The sequence below is a fragment of the Haplochromis burtoni genome, unplaced genomic scaffold (genome assembly GCF_018398535.1).
Source record: "Haplochromis burtoni strain Fernald_Lab_line unplaced genomic scaffold, NCSU_Asbu1 Contig_178, whole genome shotgun sequence".
NCBI classification, from domain to species: Eukaryota; Metazoa; Chordata; class Actinopteri; order Cichliformes; family Cichlidae; genus Haplochromis; species Haplochromis burtoni.
This window is the reverse complement of record NW_024582539.1, coordinates 704,577-723,592: the sequence shown is the minus strand read 5'-3', so window position 1 is coordinate 723,592 and position 19,016 is coordinate 704,577. Positions and strand designations below refer to the sequence as shown.

Genomic DNA, 19,016 nt, shown 5'->3' with positions numbered 1-19,016 from the left:
CACACACACACACACACACACACACACACTCACACACACACACAGATTCAGCTCAAGTCTTTTCCTTACTCTTACAATCATTTTAATCTTCTTCTCAAAGTCAGTCCGAGGTGATTCTAGGCTGTTCAAATATCTCAGATGCGACATTTATTTTGAAAGAGTACAGGAACAAACATCATTAAACCTCAGAGACTGGCCTCCTTCATCATTATCACAGTCTTATCTGGGGTCATTTTAATGAGACATGATAAATCATACAATGATGCAATGCAATGAAACACATGAGCTCACAGGAAATATTACGTGATTGGCTTAGTTGAGGAAGTTGGTAACGAAAGAATGAAAGGGGGAAAAAAACATTAGACTGGTTCCCCAAAATATATTATAGCTTTTTAAGCATGTTATTATAGTTCCCCACACATGCACATTTTCTCTGGTCCTGTAGTTACCTGTAGAAGACTTTGTGATTCCTCAGCCCATGGTTCTTCTCTATAAGGTCCAGGCTCCAGGGTGCTGTAGGACATGGGTTCCAGTCCAATCCCGGACATGTCCTTGTTCAGGTAGCACAGTGCATCACTATGGATTGAGGAAGATTCGCTGAGTACTGTGGCCACTCGCTTGAAGCCTGCACCATTAGGCCATGACTCTGCAAGACATTTATTTTGGAAATTAAACACAGCTGCAGATTATTCAACTAATTCTAACAGTTTGTGAACTGATATTGTTCACATATCAGTTTTATTTAATATGATTACTGAAGAAACAACAATGAGCTAGCTGTAATTTATGTATATGTAGAAAAATCTGTCTATTATGAAACACAAGTCTCATGTGTGTGATTTCATGTGAAGTCACACTCGCTTTGTGACTTGAGTAACCAGGTGCAGTGAGTTTCTGAAGTTACTGGCTTCCAGGTCTCGGGAAATTGCTGTTTCCCCTTCAAGACATAGTTCAACACATAATCTCTCCGTAAAACCCCAAACTGACCACAATTAAGATTAAACATGTTAACTGGCAAACTTCCTAAGAACTTAACAACAAATTTAGTTACATTTGAAGCAAACTAGACCAATTCTAGCTGTCTTAGGGTGAGAGGCAGGGTACAACCTGGACAGGTCGCCAGTCAGGCTGTGCGACCATTGTCCAATTGTTTCTGTCTGACTTGTGTTTTAATGCTAAGCTGCAGACTATTGTGGGACACACCTGCTGGTCTGTTCACTTAGCCAGGATCTGTGGATAGTAGATAATGGCTATCCAGTTCAAAACTAATCGTTTGTACAGTTTTTAAAGTTAGTGTCTACCATCACATGACAGCAGATGTGTTTGAAATGAAATCGCTCTTTTACTCTCCACCTGGACTGTTTACCTGCATGTAACCAAAGACTGCTCATACAAGCCCAGTCAATAAAACTGGGACGACAGGTGTAGTACAAACAGAAACTAGAAAGGTTCCAGTGCCTGAAAGCTTCTCCTTGGTCTACATATTTTGTACATTTACATACAGATACAGTATTCACAGCACTTCTTTTCTTCAACATTTTGTCATGTTACAGCCTTATTCTTGTATGGATTTCATTCATTTTTCACCTCAAAATTCTACACAAAATCCCCCATAATGACAAAGAGAAATTCTTGAAAATGTATTAAAAAAGCAAATACAAAAATATAACAGGTACACTCCAAACTGAGCATAGGTGCATCCTGTTTCCACTGATCATCTCTCTGATGTTTCTACAACTTGAGTCCACTTGTGTTAAGTTGATTGGACATGGCTTGGAAAGGGACACACCTGCCTATACAAGATTCAGTCATGTACAGTTCATGTCAAAGCACAAACCAAAAATCCAAGAAATTGCTTGTAGACCTCTAGACAGGATTGTATCGAGGCACAGATCAGGGCAAGGGTATGGAAAAATTCTCCTGTATTTAAGGTCCCAATGAGCACAGTCGGCTCCAACATCCATAAAGGGAAGAAGTGAGCGATCCAGAGTTCTAGTTTTACTCTGTGGAGAAAGGAGGATCTCCCAAAAGGACAATCATTTCTGCAGCACTCCACCAATCAGGCCCGTATGGTAGAGTGGCCAGAAGAAAGCCACGCCTTTGAAAAAGGTACATGACAGTATGCCTGGAGTTTGACAAAGCCCCCTGAAGGACTCTTAGACCATGGGAAACAGAATTCTCCGATCTGATAAAAAAAAAAAAAGGAATACCAAGCCTCATGTCAGGAGGAAACCAGCGCCACTCATCGCCTAGCCTAGCCAATACTTTCCCTAGAGTGAAGCATGGTGGTGGCAGTTTTATGCTGTGGGGATGTTTTTCAGCAGCTGGGAGGCTGGTTACGGTTGGGGAAAGATGGATGCAGCGATGTACAAAGACATCCTTGATGAAAACCTACTCCTGAGCACTCTGGACAGCCAAGATAAAGGAGTGGCTTTAAAATCATTCTGTGAATGTCCTTGACCAGTCAAGCCAGACCTGAGACTTGAACCTCTCTTGAGAAATGGCACCGACACTTCCTATCCTACCTGATGAGCTTGAAAGGTTCTGCAAAAAAAGAATGGGAGAGAATTCCCAAAAATAAGTGTGCCAAGCTTGTAGCATCCTAATGAAAAAGAGTCTGTAGTTACTATCAGAGGTGCTTCAACAAGGTGCTGAGCAAAGGATGTGAATACTTAGATGTTATATTTTTGTTTTTTGTTTTTGATAAATTTGCAAGAATTCCAAGCAAACTTATTTCATTTTGTCATTTTGGGATACTGTGTCTAGAAAATTCATTCATTCATTTTGGAATGAGGCTGGAACATGACAAAATGTGGAACAAGTGAAGTGCTGTGAATACTTTCTGGATGCACTGTATCTGTTTAAAAAGTTTAAAACATTCTAAACATTTGCTTGGTGTATATTAAATACATAAATAATTCTAGTATTTTCTCCTGTGAAATTCTAGCATCCTGTCCAGGTTGTACCCTGTCTTCTCACCCTGTGACAGTCGGGATAGGCTCCAGCACTCCAGTGACACTGAATTGGGTAAGCAGAAGAGAATGGAAGGTATCATCTCTAACTCTCAGTAAGGTCATTTATATCCCAGAACTGTTTTGTTCCACCATTCTTCACTATCTTAAGCTTTTGTTTACTGCATTTCTTCTCCATAATGCAACATAATATAAACTCAGCTTCAGAAAGTAAGGTGACCCACCAATAAACGTGCTGCCATCTGTCCTTTTGAAAATGGATATATACACTATTTTATCCCCAGGTCAGTGTGTCACACAGGTTTGGCAGTCTTGCGTTCAACATTTTCAGCCAGTTTTCTCTGTATTTGGAGCTGCAAATATGCAAAGTGGCCCGGTGGAGCTTTGTTTCCCACTGTGCAAATTGATGCATGTGTCAGTCAATCACAAAGTTTGTCTCAAAGCACTTTACAAAAGACAAGCCTACAAAGTGCCAACTTCTCAATTTGCCTCAGAGCACAAAGGACACATTGTAACACAAAGAAAAAAAAAATACAAGAAACAAAAAAAAATACTGTAAACGTGTAGACTTCATTTTTATCCTGCATTAAGGGCACGAAGGAAGAAAAAAACAGCAGGTTACTTGTTGCATAGCACTGAGTGCTGATTTTCCAAATGGTACCTCGGAGGGAGTTTGAGAGCATTAGTGACAAAAACGATATTTGTCCGCTTTTATCAGTGTGACCACTGTGCTGTCAGGAACTGAACAGATTGCCATTTTTTTGTAATAAGGTTACTCTCTGTGTGTGTGTATGGTTATTTTAGGGATACAGACAGCTGTAGCCATAGTAACGCACCAGGCCACGTGCTGTGCTCTCATTTCAGTACCACGGACAGCTCTTACTCTTGGTCATCCAAATAGTTGCACCATGCTAAAAAATATGGTATGACAATGAGATCTATCCGTGAGGTCAAGAGGGGTAAAATGTTTTTAGGATTTCAAGCACACAATTTTATATGCTATATATATATATATAGCATCACAGTAGCCTGGAGGTGCAAGAGGCAGGCCTGTCACTGGAAGGTCGCCAATTTAAATCTGGTAGGAGGGGGAAATTATTGAGAATATCCCCATAAACTATATATTTATGTAAAGCCCTACTTAGTGTGTCTAAATTGTCAAATAAAACATGAACTTGAGATCATCTTAGCAAGTTCTCCAACTACACCCATCTTCAAACTTTACCTTTACTTTGATGAACACCACACGCCCCAAAAAAGTAAAATCGCCCAGAACAAATAGGTACAGTCAAAATTAGATTAAATGAAAGTGTTTAAAAGAATACTCTTACTCAGGGAATAGCAGGAAGAAACATAAGGGCACAAGAAGAGACACAAAGCTCACAAGCTTCAAACACAGATGACCAAAAAAGTTGTAGTGCAGCAAAAATGAGTTAAGGGTAGTATAACATCTGTTTTCTTTGATTACACAAACATTATGTAGGAGTAGGTTATGGATAATAGGTGTTGATTTGTAAAGAATATTTTTAGGTTATTATATAATATTATACTACAGTATATTTCTAAATAACAAGGCAGTTCATTCTCTTTCTCTTAATAATTTCTCTTAACAATTAAAAGAAAGGCAGATGTGAAATGTAAAAGTGAGATCTGAGGTTAAATGTGAGATGATATTTGGATGCAAACTATAATGTGATAGTCAAAACCCCCACATAACTGCATCATTTCCTACATACAATACAATACGAACAAAGACAGTAGAATTTTCAGCATCGTTTTAAAGATAAACGGAAGATTTCTGAATTTTTAACCTTATTTGACTTTGAAGACGAGGTCAGAGGTCCAAAGTAGTGACATTTAGTGACATTTAGAATCACCCTGTATCATTCCCTATATGCATATATGTTGTCAGTATAAATAATAGCAGGTGGAAACATAGTTTTAATAAACAGCTCCATGAAGCATTCTTATCACTTTGACCTTCGGATCAATCTATTGACATTGAAGGAGAGGTCAGAGGTGAAATATGTTATTTGAAATCTTTAAATGGTATTTTCTATGTGTTGACAATACACACAATACTTGTAAAAATCTCTTTTTTTTTTCTTTTTTTTTGTCAATTTTCAACCAATAAATCATTGGGTTGACCTCGGAGATCTTGTTGAATGTAAGCCATCAGAATTCATTTAAATCTTTGTGAGCTGCCATGTTTACAGACAGTATGATATGCAAATGCTAAAAAAAAAAACATGACCTCTTTGGCAGAGGTAATTAAAAAGAATGTGTACCAGCGATATAGTAGTAGTCCTGAGCCAGACCACGCCCATCTTCATACATGACCTTTAATAAACACCTGCAACAGTTTTACACAGCTGCAAAACTACTGTACTGACAAAACCAGTCCACAGAACATAAACATATCTTCACAGGACAGCCTGACAATATTATCATCTGATATTGGCCTAACACAGATATCAGCTTGTTCGACATTACACAACATAATGCAGAAAACATGCCAGGGGTTATTCCGAAAGTGTCATCAAACAATGGTCATCACACAGTTTGAGCAGGAGAGCAGCTCCAACTCCTTGCTTGCAGCACTCTCTGCGACACATCGCAGAGTAGCATCACAGCCGCGCAGGTGATGAGTCAAGTGCGGTCTTTACATTAAGTTGCGAACTAGCTTGTGACATAATGACCCCATCATTTTCTCTGCTCAGTATAACTCAGTGTGTGGACAAACAGTATCTGTGCATTTATACAACAAATATCTGCTAATAAGCTAATATTGTATCCCCCCAAAACCATAAAAGATGCCAAAATCATTCATTCAGGCTCTAATAAATACCATTCAATACACTCCAAACCACCTTTGTGGTTATTCCTGCTACCCAAGGTGTCCCCTATGGCCCTGATGCCATACACACCAACAGGCAGTCCAACTTAAAAGAACACAGCAGGTAATTAAATATATTTTTTGCAAATGACAAACTGTTCATGAAATGGTTTCTCGGGAGCAGCAGGGGGTCTTAGAGGGAGCATGCGGGGGTCCAAATCTGAAAAAGTGATAGCTTAATCTCTGTACTCTGAAAATTTATTGGAAAATATGTGAATACAAAACGTTTATTTTGTATTTTGTGTTCAGAGATTGCACTGCAAGGAGTGTCCCATGAGACATATTATTCTAAATTGGGACGCTGTATCTCTTTTGAGGTGCCTGACATAAAAAAGCTTCCTCACTTTCCTTGTTGCTTTATACCAGAAGCTCTTGCAGTTTCATCCAGCGTCTGTTTCTCAGAATGATTGTGTAAGATAAACTCTCTCTCTATTTTCACACTGATTTCTAATGGCAGAGACAAAGGGCACCTTTCAGAGAACAGCTAATGGGCAGCAGCACGGCACATAGACTTAATGCTGATGCTTTTAGTACATGCTGCCTCAGCTCTAGTTGCCTGATTGCACGGACACCTCTGCCTGAACAGTGTCTTATTTGGTTTTATGTTATTAACTACTAATTAGAGGGGAAAATGATTGTGTTACAGCACTGGAGACTTCCACCATTAGCTGAGCACTGAGCTGGGCTGAATTGCACAAGAATTTTTGTCACATATCAAAGTCCCCTTTGATGAAAAAGGAATTTCACATTTCTTGATGGGTTTTGTATATCAGTCTTAGTTAATGGTTTGAAGACCAGTCATGGTCCAGCCTACATAATGGTAATGTTTAATCCATGAGAAGGCACTTTTCTGTGAAGTAAAAGGTATTTTGTGTCTAATATCGTATAGAACTAGTTTTTTTAATGTACCAATATGTTACCTGAATAACTTAATAATTAAACAAATTATTCAGTACAAGTCTTGCAAAATGTTGGCCAAAGGACTTTCTCTGTTATGGACAATATGGGTAAATGGCTTTCTCCCAGCAATTAGAGGCATCCAGGCTTTGAGGTAACAAAGCAGGCCAAAGCCACCATGCTTCACAGTTACCATAATGTATTGCCGTTGGTAACGGCAATACCTTATGTCACACCATGTCTTTCCCCCAAGAAAAACTACAGATTTCTGCTTGTGTCTTTCAGATTCATTCATGTGTCTGTATTTTTATGCACATATACTGTACACACTATTAAATGAAAAAGAAGGTAGCATGGGCAGTAGATCAAAGACAGTTATAAATTATCAGTAATTATTCTCTTATTGACTTTGGGAGAGAAAGCCTCCAGGTGGGGGTGGTGGGGCATAAAAGGACGGTTTCTTTTAACCTATGTCTTTCTGAGTTTCTGAGAATGTTGCCTTGCCAGTATCCTGCTGTTTAAACCCAAAAATAAAATTTCACCTTAGGCCCAGGAGGCTCCTCGCCTGACTAACAGTGAATCACAGCAGCAGTCAGCCATGTAAATAAATTGGGATTACTGCTCTGCCTGAGGCTTACCTCGAGAGAGCACATGTCTGAGAAACAGTCATCTCTCAAAACTGATTAATTCTGTTCAAATATGACAAAGGATTTCCTCTCTGAGACAAGCTGAGAACAGCAAGAGGCTCAAGAGGGGCCTGACTGCATATCTGTATTAAACTCACATGCAACCATATACCCTGCCTGCTGTAAAGAGCTGCCTGTTGATGGCTGCCCCACGTGGCCTGCTGACACAATCACACAAACACACACACTGGGGGAACAGGGAAGGTACAAAAGGTGGGTTACTCTACAGTGGTCCTGTCTTTTGTTAGGTGAAGATACAGGAGGGACAGGCCACACAGGCCACACAAAGGAAAGAGACAAGGCCTTTCTATCTGTCTGCAGCACTCACCTGCACAGGTAGAGGAGGGAGATCTGCGGAAGGCCATTTCACCAACTCTGTTACTCAAGCAGAGACTCGTTTCCCATAAGTTCCCAGTCAGCCAGTCAGTTAACCATGCTGTTTTGCAGAGAGCAGCAGGTAAGAGGAAGAACAGAAACACTCTGACTCAGTAGTACAATCCTAAGCTCTGATGAAGCTTAGCTCTGATGGGATAATGCTCCTCTCCAACTGGCTGGCAGGGCGACAGAAACTCTGTAGCTCAGCTTATTGTGTACACTTGCTTAATGCACTGTACACCAGGCTCATGGGTAAGAGACCAGCTGGCTGATTGGGTGTTTATAGCCCCACATACTTGAGCGGAGATTATTGGGGCATCAAATGTGCAGTAATTACTGTGCCTTCTGTTTAGATTTAGCTGCAAACCTGTGGTGTCTTAAAGGACTTAAGACCAGAGAGAGGCATCCTGGGACAAATTAAAATTATACAAGGAGCAGAGAGCGCGATAGTGACAGTTCGCATTAGGAGCAGCACATACGGACTTTAGGTGCACCTTCAACACGGCAATAACAAGTCCAGATATTACTAGCTAATTATAGAGCAAGAATAAAGAATATATGTTCAAGCAAGATTGTGAAAAACAGCCCTATACCTTTATATGTGCACTAGGTTGAAGTGTAAAAGAGTCCTTTGCGACATTTAATTCCCTTTTGTCATTTTAATCGTGACATGGAGATGAGTCAGGTGTTATCACTTGTGGTTCTTGTTTATGAGTCGCAACAATTTTATAGAAGTGGCCTGATTTTGATCTTTTTAAAATTTTTGTACAGTTCTAATGAGGTTGAAAGTCAGTATGTTTAAATATTTGCAATGGCCACATTTACACATCTCTCTTAGGCCAGTTTTTTTAGTCATTTCTTTGACTGGCTCCATAGTGTAGTGGTTTATAAATTCACCTAACAAACAGTAGTTCTCTAGTTTGATCCTGGGAGAAGGCACCACTATTTCTGGAGTTGTGTCAGGAAGGGCGAAAAACAAACAGTGAAAGCAGAAGCCTTCAGATATGGCTCTCCATGTCCTTCTTGAAGGACATTCAAAGCTCTTCTTTGGATATTTGTTCCTTGGTATGTTAAGGTTCTGGGGAGGCCAATCCATGACTGATAGCATTGCATGTTGTGTTTTCTCTCTCCAGGTATGCTTCTACTCAATTTCCCGTGTGTGCACAGTGTGCAGTGTGATTTACAGATCTAAAATTTGATCTGCATTCACAGTTCCATCAAATTCAACACCATTGGCTCAAATGCTACTTGTGTTTCCCTAAGCTCAAGAGGACTGGTTGGCTGGTTGAGAGGGTCATGGCAAATGTGATTATATAAATATGATAAACTATATAAATATGATAAATATGATAAATGTTGGTTTGTAAAAAAAATTGTTATGCTACGTTAGGGCTTTTTGGTTGTTGTTTGTGTTAGTTTTCCCCTTTTTATGTGTCTCCTATATCAATATATACTCTTGTGTGTCGCTAGGGGACGTCAGTTATGTTATGTTAACATTAGCTGTGTTTTTCTTTGCTGGCCTGATTTTGAGTGGGTCCTGTTTAGTAGCTACTTTTTCCAATTTGGATTTTATGGCCATTTTTACAATTTCTTCATTCGATTAAAATCAAAATGACTAGCTACACCTTTGTCTTTGACTTTCAGCTTTTTCTCAGGTCTTCTCTGCATCTCTCATGTTGTGCGTCAGGTCTTATACTCACTGCTGTGGAGAGTTTTTTTGGGGGGCGGGGGCTGTCACTTCTTTTTTTGTCCTCCAGTTATCCAGTTTTCTCAGAAAAAAGAACATACTGCACACTGTGATGTGCAGAACCACCTTGTTAGTGCAAAAATAATTTTTATTCCTGTCAAACTATTTAGCTGTGATTCAGCTAAATAAATGGGACCAAAGTATCTGTTTTAATCACCACGGTTAAAATGGGATTTGCATATCAGTAAAAGCATATATTTCGACCTTACTGCTTCTCTATTTCTTCTCTTGCAAAGTAATTAATTAAATAAATGATCTAATTAGCTACAGGTTTGTGTGCTACACATTAAACTTCCTCCTGCTTGGCCTCTCTCTTCAGTGACTAATTGTTCTACCTGATGGTAACTGATGCTAAATACAGATAGAGTGCGAGAAGCAGCATCAGGTTGCACACACACATGTATGCACGCACTAACACACACTTTCATGCGCCCTCGTATTCTGTCAGTAAAAGTATCTGATGTGGCACACTGACACACACGTGTGTGTACTCAGACACAACTCCACGTTCATTCTCCAGTTACAGAGGGTACAGATATGTTCAGGGCGTTAAATATTAAAGGCTGTAATTTTAACGGCTAGGTGTTGTAATCGTGGAAACCGGTAAAAGGTCATGTTCAGACTACAGACTGTGGTTATGTGGTTGACCATTTGGCGAAGCAATGTAAAATATACAGGTACAGGGTCTGAAGCTAATATATGTAATATATAATATTTTGGCCTACTGTTCTTTACAACATTGCTTTAGTTCAGTTGTCATTTTGTTATAATATCTATAATATTTCAGTCAGGTTGAGGTCTGAACTTTGAGCTATTTCTTTTCTTTTTCGGCATTTCTGTTGCAGATTTTCTGCTGTGCTTGGGATCATTGTCCTGTTGCCAGCCCAAGGTTTATCAGCCTCGCATTTGACTCAGGAATTCTTTGTTATCCAAAGAAGTTAACTGTCGACTCAGTGACTGTAAAGTACCCAGCTCCTGTGGCCACAAATCAAGCCCAAATCATGACCTCTTCACCACCACGCTTGACAATTTTAATCAAGTATTTGTGCTGTTAGGCTGTATTTTGGTTTTGCCAAACGTGGCACTGTGCATTATGGCCAACCAATCTCCAATCTGTTCAAATGACATTGCTCCAGAGTTCTTGTGGTTTGTTAAGATACAACTTCTCTCTTCCCAGAGAGAAGAGGCTGTCCTAGTCTTTCTTTGATTGTCATGATCTTTAACATGCTGAGGCTTGAAGAGTCTGAGATGTAGCTCTTGAATTTTTTGCACTTTCTCTTAAGGGGGATTTCCTGGGATCTCCTCTCCTGGTAAGATTGTGGTATTGTGTTAGCACACACCAGAATGGTGCAGATCAGCAAACTGCTATTTAAACCTTGCCCCTATTTAAGCGATTTCTTGATTCGGTTGGTCTGGAAGATTCTTAGTATCAGTATCCCCAAGAAATACATGTGTAAAATGCAGTAATATTACAAATGGTTTGGTAATTATTTTGTTTACCTATCATGACATTTCATTTCACATCTAATTTTTCAAAAATGTACACTACAGTGGCAGAAAAGATCAAAAATAAGTGCATGAATGGAGACATCTTCGACAGCTAACATGTACTCTTCACACTCACACTGCGAATTCAGAGAGAAAGCATCAAATCTATATTTATGCCCTTCAAGCCACTTCAAAACACCCACCACAAACAGAGTGAATCACACCCACACATCATAGGCATATACATGCACATACGGTTTAACAGCATTTACATTAACATAGTTGTGCATACACAGATATGTGCACATGTGCATGCACAAGTCACACACACACAATTATTTTAGTGCCTTTGCAGTCTTTAACCTTTGGTTCTACACAGCCCTACACACACTAATTATTTCTAATTAACCTCAAACCAGGTCCTAACCCTAATATAACCAGGTCATACCCTCACCCCGATGCTCCTAAACTCCCACTGTTCCTCACAAAGATTATACAGGATCACACACATTCATGCACACAGTACGTGATGGCACGCAAGCATGTGCACGCACACATGCATACAGACAATGGAGTGATTTCCCCCGTCGTCTGATCTGGTTCATGTCTTCCTGGAGAGGAACAAGAGATAATAAAGAAAGAGAGGGAATCGATTCTAGATGCTCCAGTTCACTCCAGTTTCTTCCAGTTCCCTCCCACACCAACCTCACAGCCCTGTCACAGCCGAGGGAGTTATTTTGTAAAAGCTACAGTGCACATTTACCCTGGAAAAAAAGCTACTGAAAATCATTTAGTTGCTGTTTCAGAAGCAGAAATATGCCCTGTTGAAATACTTCTGACTGTTCTACAACTCGCAGCATTTATGTGAGGCAAAGCCTCTGTGATGTGATCACCATAATAGTGTGCTCATCAGTAAATTTGACTCGCTCTCGGTTTGTTAGAAAGCACGATACTGTATATTTAAAGCACGCTGATTTGCAGTGGATGGATTCAATGGATTCAAGCTTAAGCAGCAGAGTCACTGCATTGTTTCACTGTTCAGATCAAGCACTCAGGCCTATGCTGTTATCCTGGTGGATGCCAAACATGCATTTCCTCACTTGTTGAGAATATGACAAAGGATGACTCATCTAACCATACTGCTTCTTTCACCTCTCTGTGGATCTGTACCTATCGTTTTTGCACCACTATACTCTCAAAAGTGCATTCGCTGTTGTTACGAGGGGTTTATATATCCATCTATATTATCCCTCTATATTTAACATAATATAGAGAATATTTGCTGACTTGGATCTGGTCCTGTGGTAACTTTATGACTCTCTCATCAAATTAAATGGTTTTCTGTTTTTTTCCCCTACATATTTACTATGAAACTAAAATTTGCTGCACTGATTTCTTTATCATAGAAAAAAATACACACATTTAGGTTTTGTTACCATTTCTAGTGAAACACTACAGTGTTTGTGAGTCCTGTCATCAGTGCTTCAACTATGAGGACCATCTTTGGACACAAGCCAGCAGACCACAGATGGGTTATATGTTTTTAATCAGAGTTACTAAAAACAAATGTAATCAGTGTTTCACAAAACATAGGAAAGCTTAAGTTCCAGCTGTTTGCAGCAGTCCTGTGAGTTTATTAAATACCTGCAACTTTGTAGGTTTACCTACAGCAAGAGAATCAAAGTGAGGGTTCCCAGAATTATTATTTATTCAGAATTATTCAGAATTCTGTTTAGCCAACAGACAAACAGGTGAGCTGCATACACAGTCAAATTTGGACTTTTTAAGTCATTTGTTACATAACAGCCATCCAGTTAAATAAAAAGATGTTTTTCTCTTGCAATTTTGATAGAAAATCAGGACCAACTGGGCTACAGCTCTTAAATACTACAGCTCAAGACTGAATGTTAATTATTTAAATGTACCGGCAATCTGAACGTTTAAGTAGGATTATACTGGCACACTCTGAAGGTTTCTTGAAATGTGCAAACATGAATGGAAACAGTATATAAGGTTAAAAAAAAAAAAGCAGCCTTCAGGAATAAATGGTAAATGGCCTGCATTTGTATAGCGCTTTTACTACTCCCTTAGGACCCAAAAGCACTTTACACAACCAGTCATCCACCCATTCACACACTGGTGATGGCAGCTACATTGTAGCCACAGCCACCCTGGGGCGCACTGACAGAGGCAAGGCTGCCGGACACTGGCGCCACCGGGCCCTCTGACCACCACCAGTAGGCAACGGGTGAAGTGTCTTGCCCAAGGACACAACGGCCAAGACTGTCCAAGCTGGGGCTCGAACCGGCAACCTTCCGATTACAAGGCGAACTCCCAACTCTTGAGCCACGATCGCCCGGAATACTTCTCAAAGCTTCTTGAAGGTCATTCAATGCTCTTCTTTGGATGTTAGGTGCATTTTGATCTGTTCTCTGTCAAGATGATCGCATACTGCTTCAATAATCTTGAGGTCCAGGCTTGAGGGAGGAAATCCATGACAGTGTTTCACTGTGTGAATTTTTGTACAAGTATGCTGTTACTGCATTTGCAGTTTGGGATCACTGTCATGCTGATAAATGAACCCATTGCCAGTCAGATACTTTCCCAGTGGTAATGCATGGTGGACCAAACTCTGATGGTACTTTTCTGGGTCCATCAAGATTTTCATCAAGATTGGCTGCAATGCAACCCCAAACCATGACAGACCCTCCACCATGCTTTACAGATGGCTCTGGACACTCACTGTTATACCTCCCTCCTTGACCTCCTCCATACTTATAGACAATGATTTGGAGCACAACTTTCAAATTCATCACTTCGTAAGACCTGTTGTCACAGATTTTCAGTCCAGTTCTTGGATATGTCTTTGGTCAACATTGGTTGTTGATCATTGATCATGACAATTAGCATATTAATGACCAAAAAACTGACCTCACAGCCCATTGTTCCTTCAGTGGTGCTAGTTTCTGTCATTATGCAAATGTACTGTTTATAAGGTTGGGGAAACCTGCAGTCAGCTGAAGAAGTCACTTGGATGAGTGACAAAACGTTTCTCCCACTGAAAACACTACGTCTAGATGAACAGAATCAATATAAGTATAATTTGACATACCAAGGACTGTTTACTGACAGCCACAATTTCTGATGAGACTTCAATAAACAGTAAATAGATCAATTGAAGGGTCAGATGCATCTCTTAGGTCCTGTATCAGGTCTTTGCTGGATTTTGTTTTCCTGTTTCTTAAGGAGATGACTTTCATATATTGTCCATCTGCTGTAAATAGTTTGCAGGCCCACAACTTCTTCTACAAAGAAATGAGGGCTGGCTCAATACTTATGCACAGCACTGTGTAAAATATATTTTTGTTGTCCAAAAGAGAAGGATGGAGGAGACGTTGCACATAAAAGCATTGACGATTTATGTCTATCTGCAAGAATGCATAAGAAAAAAACACTCTATTCAGTGAGCACCATTATTGTCTTGCTTCGATACAGTTCGTAGGCACATTAAAAACCTTACAAATTACATTACATAGAAAAAAGTCAAAAGGAGGAGGCTCATCTGTCTAATCCATTTAGAACCTCAACACTGTACATCACAAGGCATAAGCGTACTGCCATAAAGACTGAAAGAGATGTGTTCTTCGTGCAGTGCACTTACTCCCACGACTCTGCTGAAATTTTGTTGGGGAAGACAAAGGAGATAAGGTGAGGAGGAACAGAATACATGGGATAACTATCAGGAAGGAAAAGGGGAGCTGAACAGTGAACAATACAGGGAAAAAAGAGGAGCAGAGGAAAGGATGAGACTGGTTTCTATTTTGTCGAGCTTTGGGACGTGTAAATGTAGAGACAAGCTTGTGGTCTTGCGCCATCTTGTGGTAAAAGTGGACTTCCATCATTGAAGTACACTCACCAGACACTTTATTAGGCACATCTTGCTCATACTAAGTTGGACCGCCAGAACTGCTGCAATTCTTCATGGCATGGATTCAACAAGGTGCTGGAAATACTTCACAGAGATTTTTATCCATGGGCATGATGGAAGCTATTTGAATTCAGTAAACGTCTTGACATAATCCAGAAACCAGTTTGAGAGTTTTGACATGGTGTGTTATCCTACTCAAAGCAGCCATCAATAGATAGCATTGTTTAAAAGCCTCCCCGAGTGTACCTTAGTCGGTATTAAGGGGCCCAAAGTTTGCTAAAAATATATCCCCTACACCATTACTCTATTACCACTAGCAGCCTAAATCGTTGACACAAGGCAACACAGATCCATGCACTGATGTATATTGCCAAATTCTCACCCTTTCATCCAAATGTTGAGGCACCAATTGAAACTCAGACCAGGCAACATTTCCCTGTCTTCTTTTCGCCAATTTTGGTGAAACTGTACAAACTCTAGACTCTGTTTCCTGTTCTTAGCTGATAGGAGTAGCACCTGGTGGGTTCTCCTGCTGCTGTAATCCATCTCCATCAAGGTTTGACATGACATGTTGTGCATTCAGAGATGCTCTTTAGCACACTTCTTGGTTGTAGTGAGTATTACTGTGAAAGGACATGACTTACATTGAACAGCACAAACACGTTTCAGTCCTTTTATTGTCCGGAATCAACGTCTACAGGCAATTACACGCACAAAAAGGCTTGATTATAAAACGTTCTTTCTGCTACAAAAAAAAAAAAGAAGAAGAAGAAAGTTTTCCATCTTTCCAATAATGTTTTAATGCAAACTTAAAAAAAAAAAAACACTGATTGTCAAACTACTGCATTTAACTTTCTTTTAGCTTTTATCTCCAACATAGATACATGGATACTACTGATATGGAAAGACAACACAATCCCACTTCCTGTTTATTTCAGAAAAACTGTGGAAAGACAAAAGTACATATTCATACAGTAAGCTGCAACTTATCTCTGTACATGGCTGTTATTTTAAACTTTAAGACAGCAAACAGCCATAAAACAGACTGAAACATGTTTTTAAGTCATTACATAATTAGAAGTTGGAAATTCCAGTTTTAAAGACATCGAACAGTTTTTCCTTAATGGGCAGTGCAAATAAAAACCTCTTTCACGTATAAATAATAAGCCTCTCATCAAGCACAAAGTTGGATGTGTTATATTATTTGCAATCTCTGAAAAGGAGAATCTAACCATTTCAATAAACTCTTGCATACTAGTCAAATATATATATTAAAATTTAATTACCTGGACACTGAAACACTACTAAAATACTCTGACCACATTTAAAACATTTTTTAAGGATGAACGTAAACATTGCAAAGATCCGTTTTTTACTGTTTGCTTCTGTTTTAAAAGCTTTCTTTTTAACTACTGCATTTAGTGGTGTCACTAAAGCAGACAGATTCAGTGCTTTTAAGTCTTAGGTCACTCCTATTTTGCATCTAAAAATGACACATTTGATGTTTGACATGGTCCATTGTGCAGTGAAAACAGTCATACCTGTATTTGGTTTATCTCTCCCCTTGGTCTGAATCATAGCATATAACCTTTAGCGCAAAGCTTTGCAGGAATGGCTCAGCAGATAAAATTTAAGTTAGTGACGTTTTATAGACAGTGACATCCCATTATTTAGCGAAATATCTCATTTCAGATGGTCTCAGCTCATTCACACAGGCCTAGAGACTGATCAGGCCATCTCCCCCGGCAACCTCTAGTTGCTAGGCAAAACTGTGTATTTGGCAACCACTTGGCAAGTGGTTCCTGGAAGTTGGGGAAGGTTGCCAGGTGACATCAGCGCTGCACCACAAATCGTCCTTGTGATTGTTTTGGTCACTATTAGATTGCCACAGTTTCCCATAGCTTGCATGGAAGACAGCAATTTGTTTGCAAGCAGCCTTGACTTGAAAAAGCGCACCACAAACAGGAAACAGAGAAGGTTCACCTTCAAAGTAAAAGTTCTGCCTTACCACTGGAACAAACACATTTCAAAAGGCCCAACTTTTACTTTGAGGGCAAATGTGTTCCGTTTCTGGTTTGTGTTCCACTTTTAACAGTTTCACTACAGCTGGGTGAGCAGTTTTCAAGTGTTTGCAGACAAGTTAGCATCTTCCTTGAAAAAGCAACCAGAAAGAGGTTTTTGTTGCAGAACCGTATATCTCTTTAAACCACTCTCAAAAACTTGTTGAGAACACGGTTTTCCCTCATGACCAGTGGCTGTCTAATGGTCACCGACCAGTCTCTAGATGCCTAAAACACCACTTTCAAAAATACATTGTGTGCAAACATTTTAAATCCTTCTAGATTGTCTTCAGATTTTAAGACTCTTCAGTCATTGACTTTTTTTTTTCATGGAATACGTCTTAGTAAGTCCTAAGTGGACCGTTTCTCCACACCCTGCTTGATTCCCAGGACCAGATGAACAAACCAGTTAATCTGAACCATCCAGCCTTTCTCCCTGCAGATCTCTATCTGGTCCAGCAGGTGGCGCTGTGCCTCATCTTCACTGCGGCCAACAGTCAGGGCCTCGCGGATGTACTCGATGTCCTCCTTACTAGTCAGCTGAGGCATCCCTGTTAATGAACCAAAAATAAGTGTCAAAGCATGAGCATGTCTTAGTTTCACTTCATTCAATATCTATATCAATATCTAAAAAGATTGAAAATCTGTTTAAAACTACTTGTCACCAGTGAGCCAGTCATACTCAAATTGGGTACAACTGGACCAACCTGTGAAAATGACATTATTATTATTTTTTTAATAACTGGATGTTGTGGTATCAGGAGGAGATTGTACCAGTCATAAGCATCATGGAGAAAAGAATGATGAGCAGGTTGGTGTGATGCCGAAGGGCAAGGTAAGCCTTCACGCAAACGTCCTGAAACACAGAGGATGTTCATATAGACAAATGTGACTAACTGGTGTTTGCATGAATCTGCATGAATTTAAGAATGGGACGTGTGTGTTCCTGCATCTATATTGTATTGACATGAAAAAAAGCACCTGGAACTTCTGGAAGTGGGGGCTACTTTTCTTTCCCGAAGTTCCCATAACATACAGGAAGTCTGGTGTGAGCACAAAGGGAACCCACTCCTTACTGATTCCCATGAAACTCTTGTAATTCCCCAGGATGTGACCAAAGTCGATGTGGAAGAGATTCCCTGCAGAAACACAAAGGAGGTCTGTTAGTGTGGTGTCACTCGAGTTTCATTTCTTTCTAAAAATATCCCATTTTTGTAATTATTTAATCTGTATTTTGTCTGACAGTGACGTGAAAACGCAGATGTAAGATTACCAGATTCAGTGATCATGATGTTGTCGTTATGGCGATCCCCAATACCCAGGACGTATGTAGCCACACAGTATCCACCACAGGAGTACAGGAACCTCTCCACAGCCTGCTGGAACTACAACACAGACAACAGAGTTTTTAGCTCCGTTTCCAAGCAATCATGTACTTGTGTACGACAACATCCGGGCTGTAACCCATCCAGCTTTGATTAGTGAGCTTCACAGTAATAGTGTAGCTGTTAAAAACATGCACAAGGACATTCAGCTCCTCATGAAGACCCAAGTTTAATCATCACGACTAATGCAATGGCTAAAGCCCTTACACTGACCTAAGCCTAACTTTATCTTAACCCTTTAAACCAAGTCTTAAATCTCAAAGAGGTCTTTGAAAGGGGTGTGGAAAAAATGAAACACCATCACTCTTACAGCCTAAAAGTGTATCAAAGATAAAGTATTACACACTATGTTTTCTAAATTCTGTGTCAAATTTATTAATTTTCATCTTCAGTTTTCTTGAACAAATGACTTGCGTCGCACAGTCTCCAGTTTGCATGAGCAGTTGTTATGAAAGCTCCAACACAGAATCTGCCCACTGGGAACATGCAGAGGCACACACACACACACACACACACACACACACACACACACACACACACACACACACACACACACACACACACACACACACACACACACAC

At 39.9% G+C, this 19,016-nt stretch overlaps 2 protein-coding genes across 3 annotated transcripts in view; both read right to left on the bottom strand.

Moving 5' to 3' along the window:
• The window catches only part of ano2b (anoctamin 2b), a 77,914-nt gene extending 69,969 nt beyond the window's left edge, over positions 1 to 7,945 (bottom strand). For both annotated transcript variants that reach the window (XM_014340206.2, XM_005942703.3), the window contains exons 1-2: positions 7,780 to 7,945; positions 450 to 646 (exon numbers count right to left, since the gene is read on the bottom strand). In XM_014340206.2, coding sequence (XP_014195692.1) covers positions 450 to 646; positions 7,780 to 7,816 — 234 coding nt within the window. In that variant the 5' untranslated portion in view covers positions 7,817 to 7,945. The remainder of the gene's footprint in view (positions 1 to 449; positions 647 to 7,779) is intronic.
• A 7,944-nt stretch (positions 7,946 to 15,889) lies between these two features.
• The window catches only part of pik3cg (phosphatidylinositol-4,5-bisphosphate 3-kinase, catalytic subunit gamma), an 18,891-nt gene continuing 15,764 nt past the window's right edge, over positions 15,890 to 19,016 (bottom strand). The window contains exons 21-24 of the mRNA XM_005942707.3: positions 18,323 to 18,434; positions 18,031 to 18,188; positions 17,824 to 17,905; positions 15,890 to 17,600 (exon numbers count right to left, since the gene is read on the bottom strand). Of these exons, the coding sequence (XP_005942769.1) occupies positions 17,401 to 17,600; positions 17,824 to 17,905; positions 18,031 to 18,188; positions 18,323 to 18,434 (552 nt within the window). The 3' untranslated portion in view covers positions 15,890 to 17,400. The remainder of the gene's footprint in view (positions 17,601 to 17,823; positions 17,906 to 18,030; positions 18,189 to 18,322; positions 18,435 to 19,016) is intronic.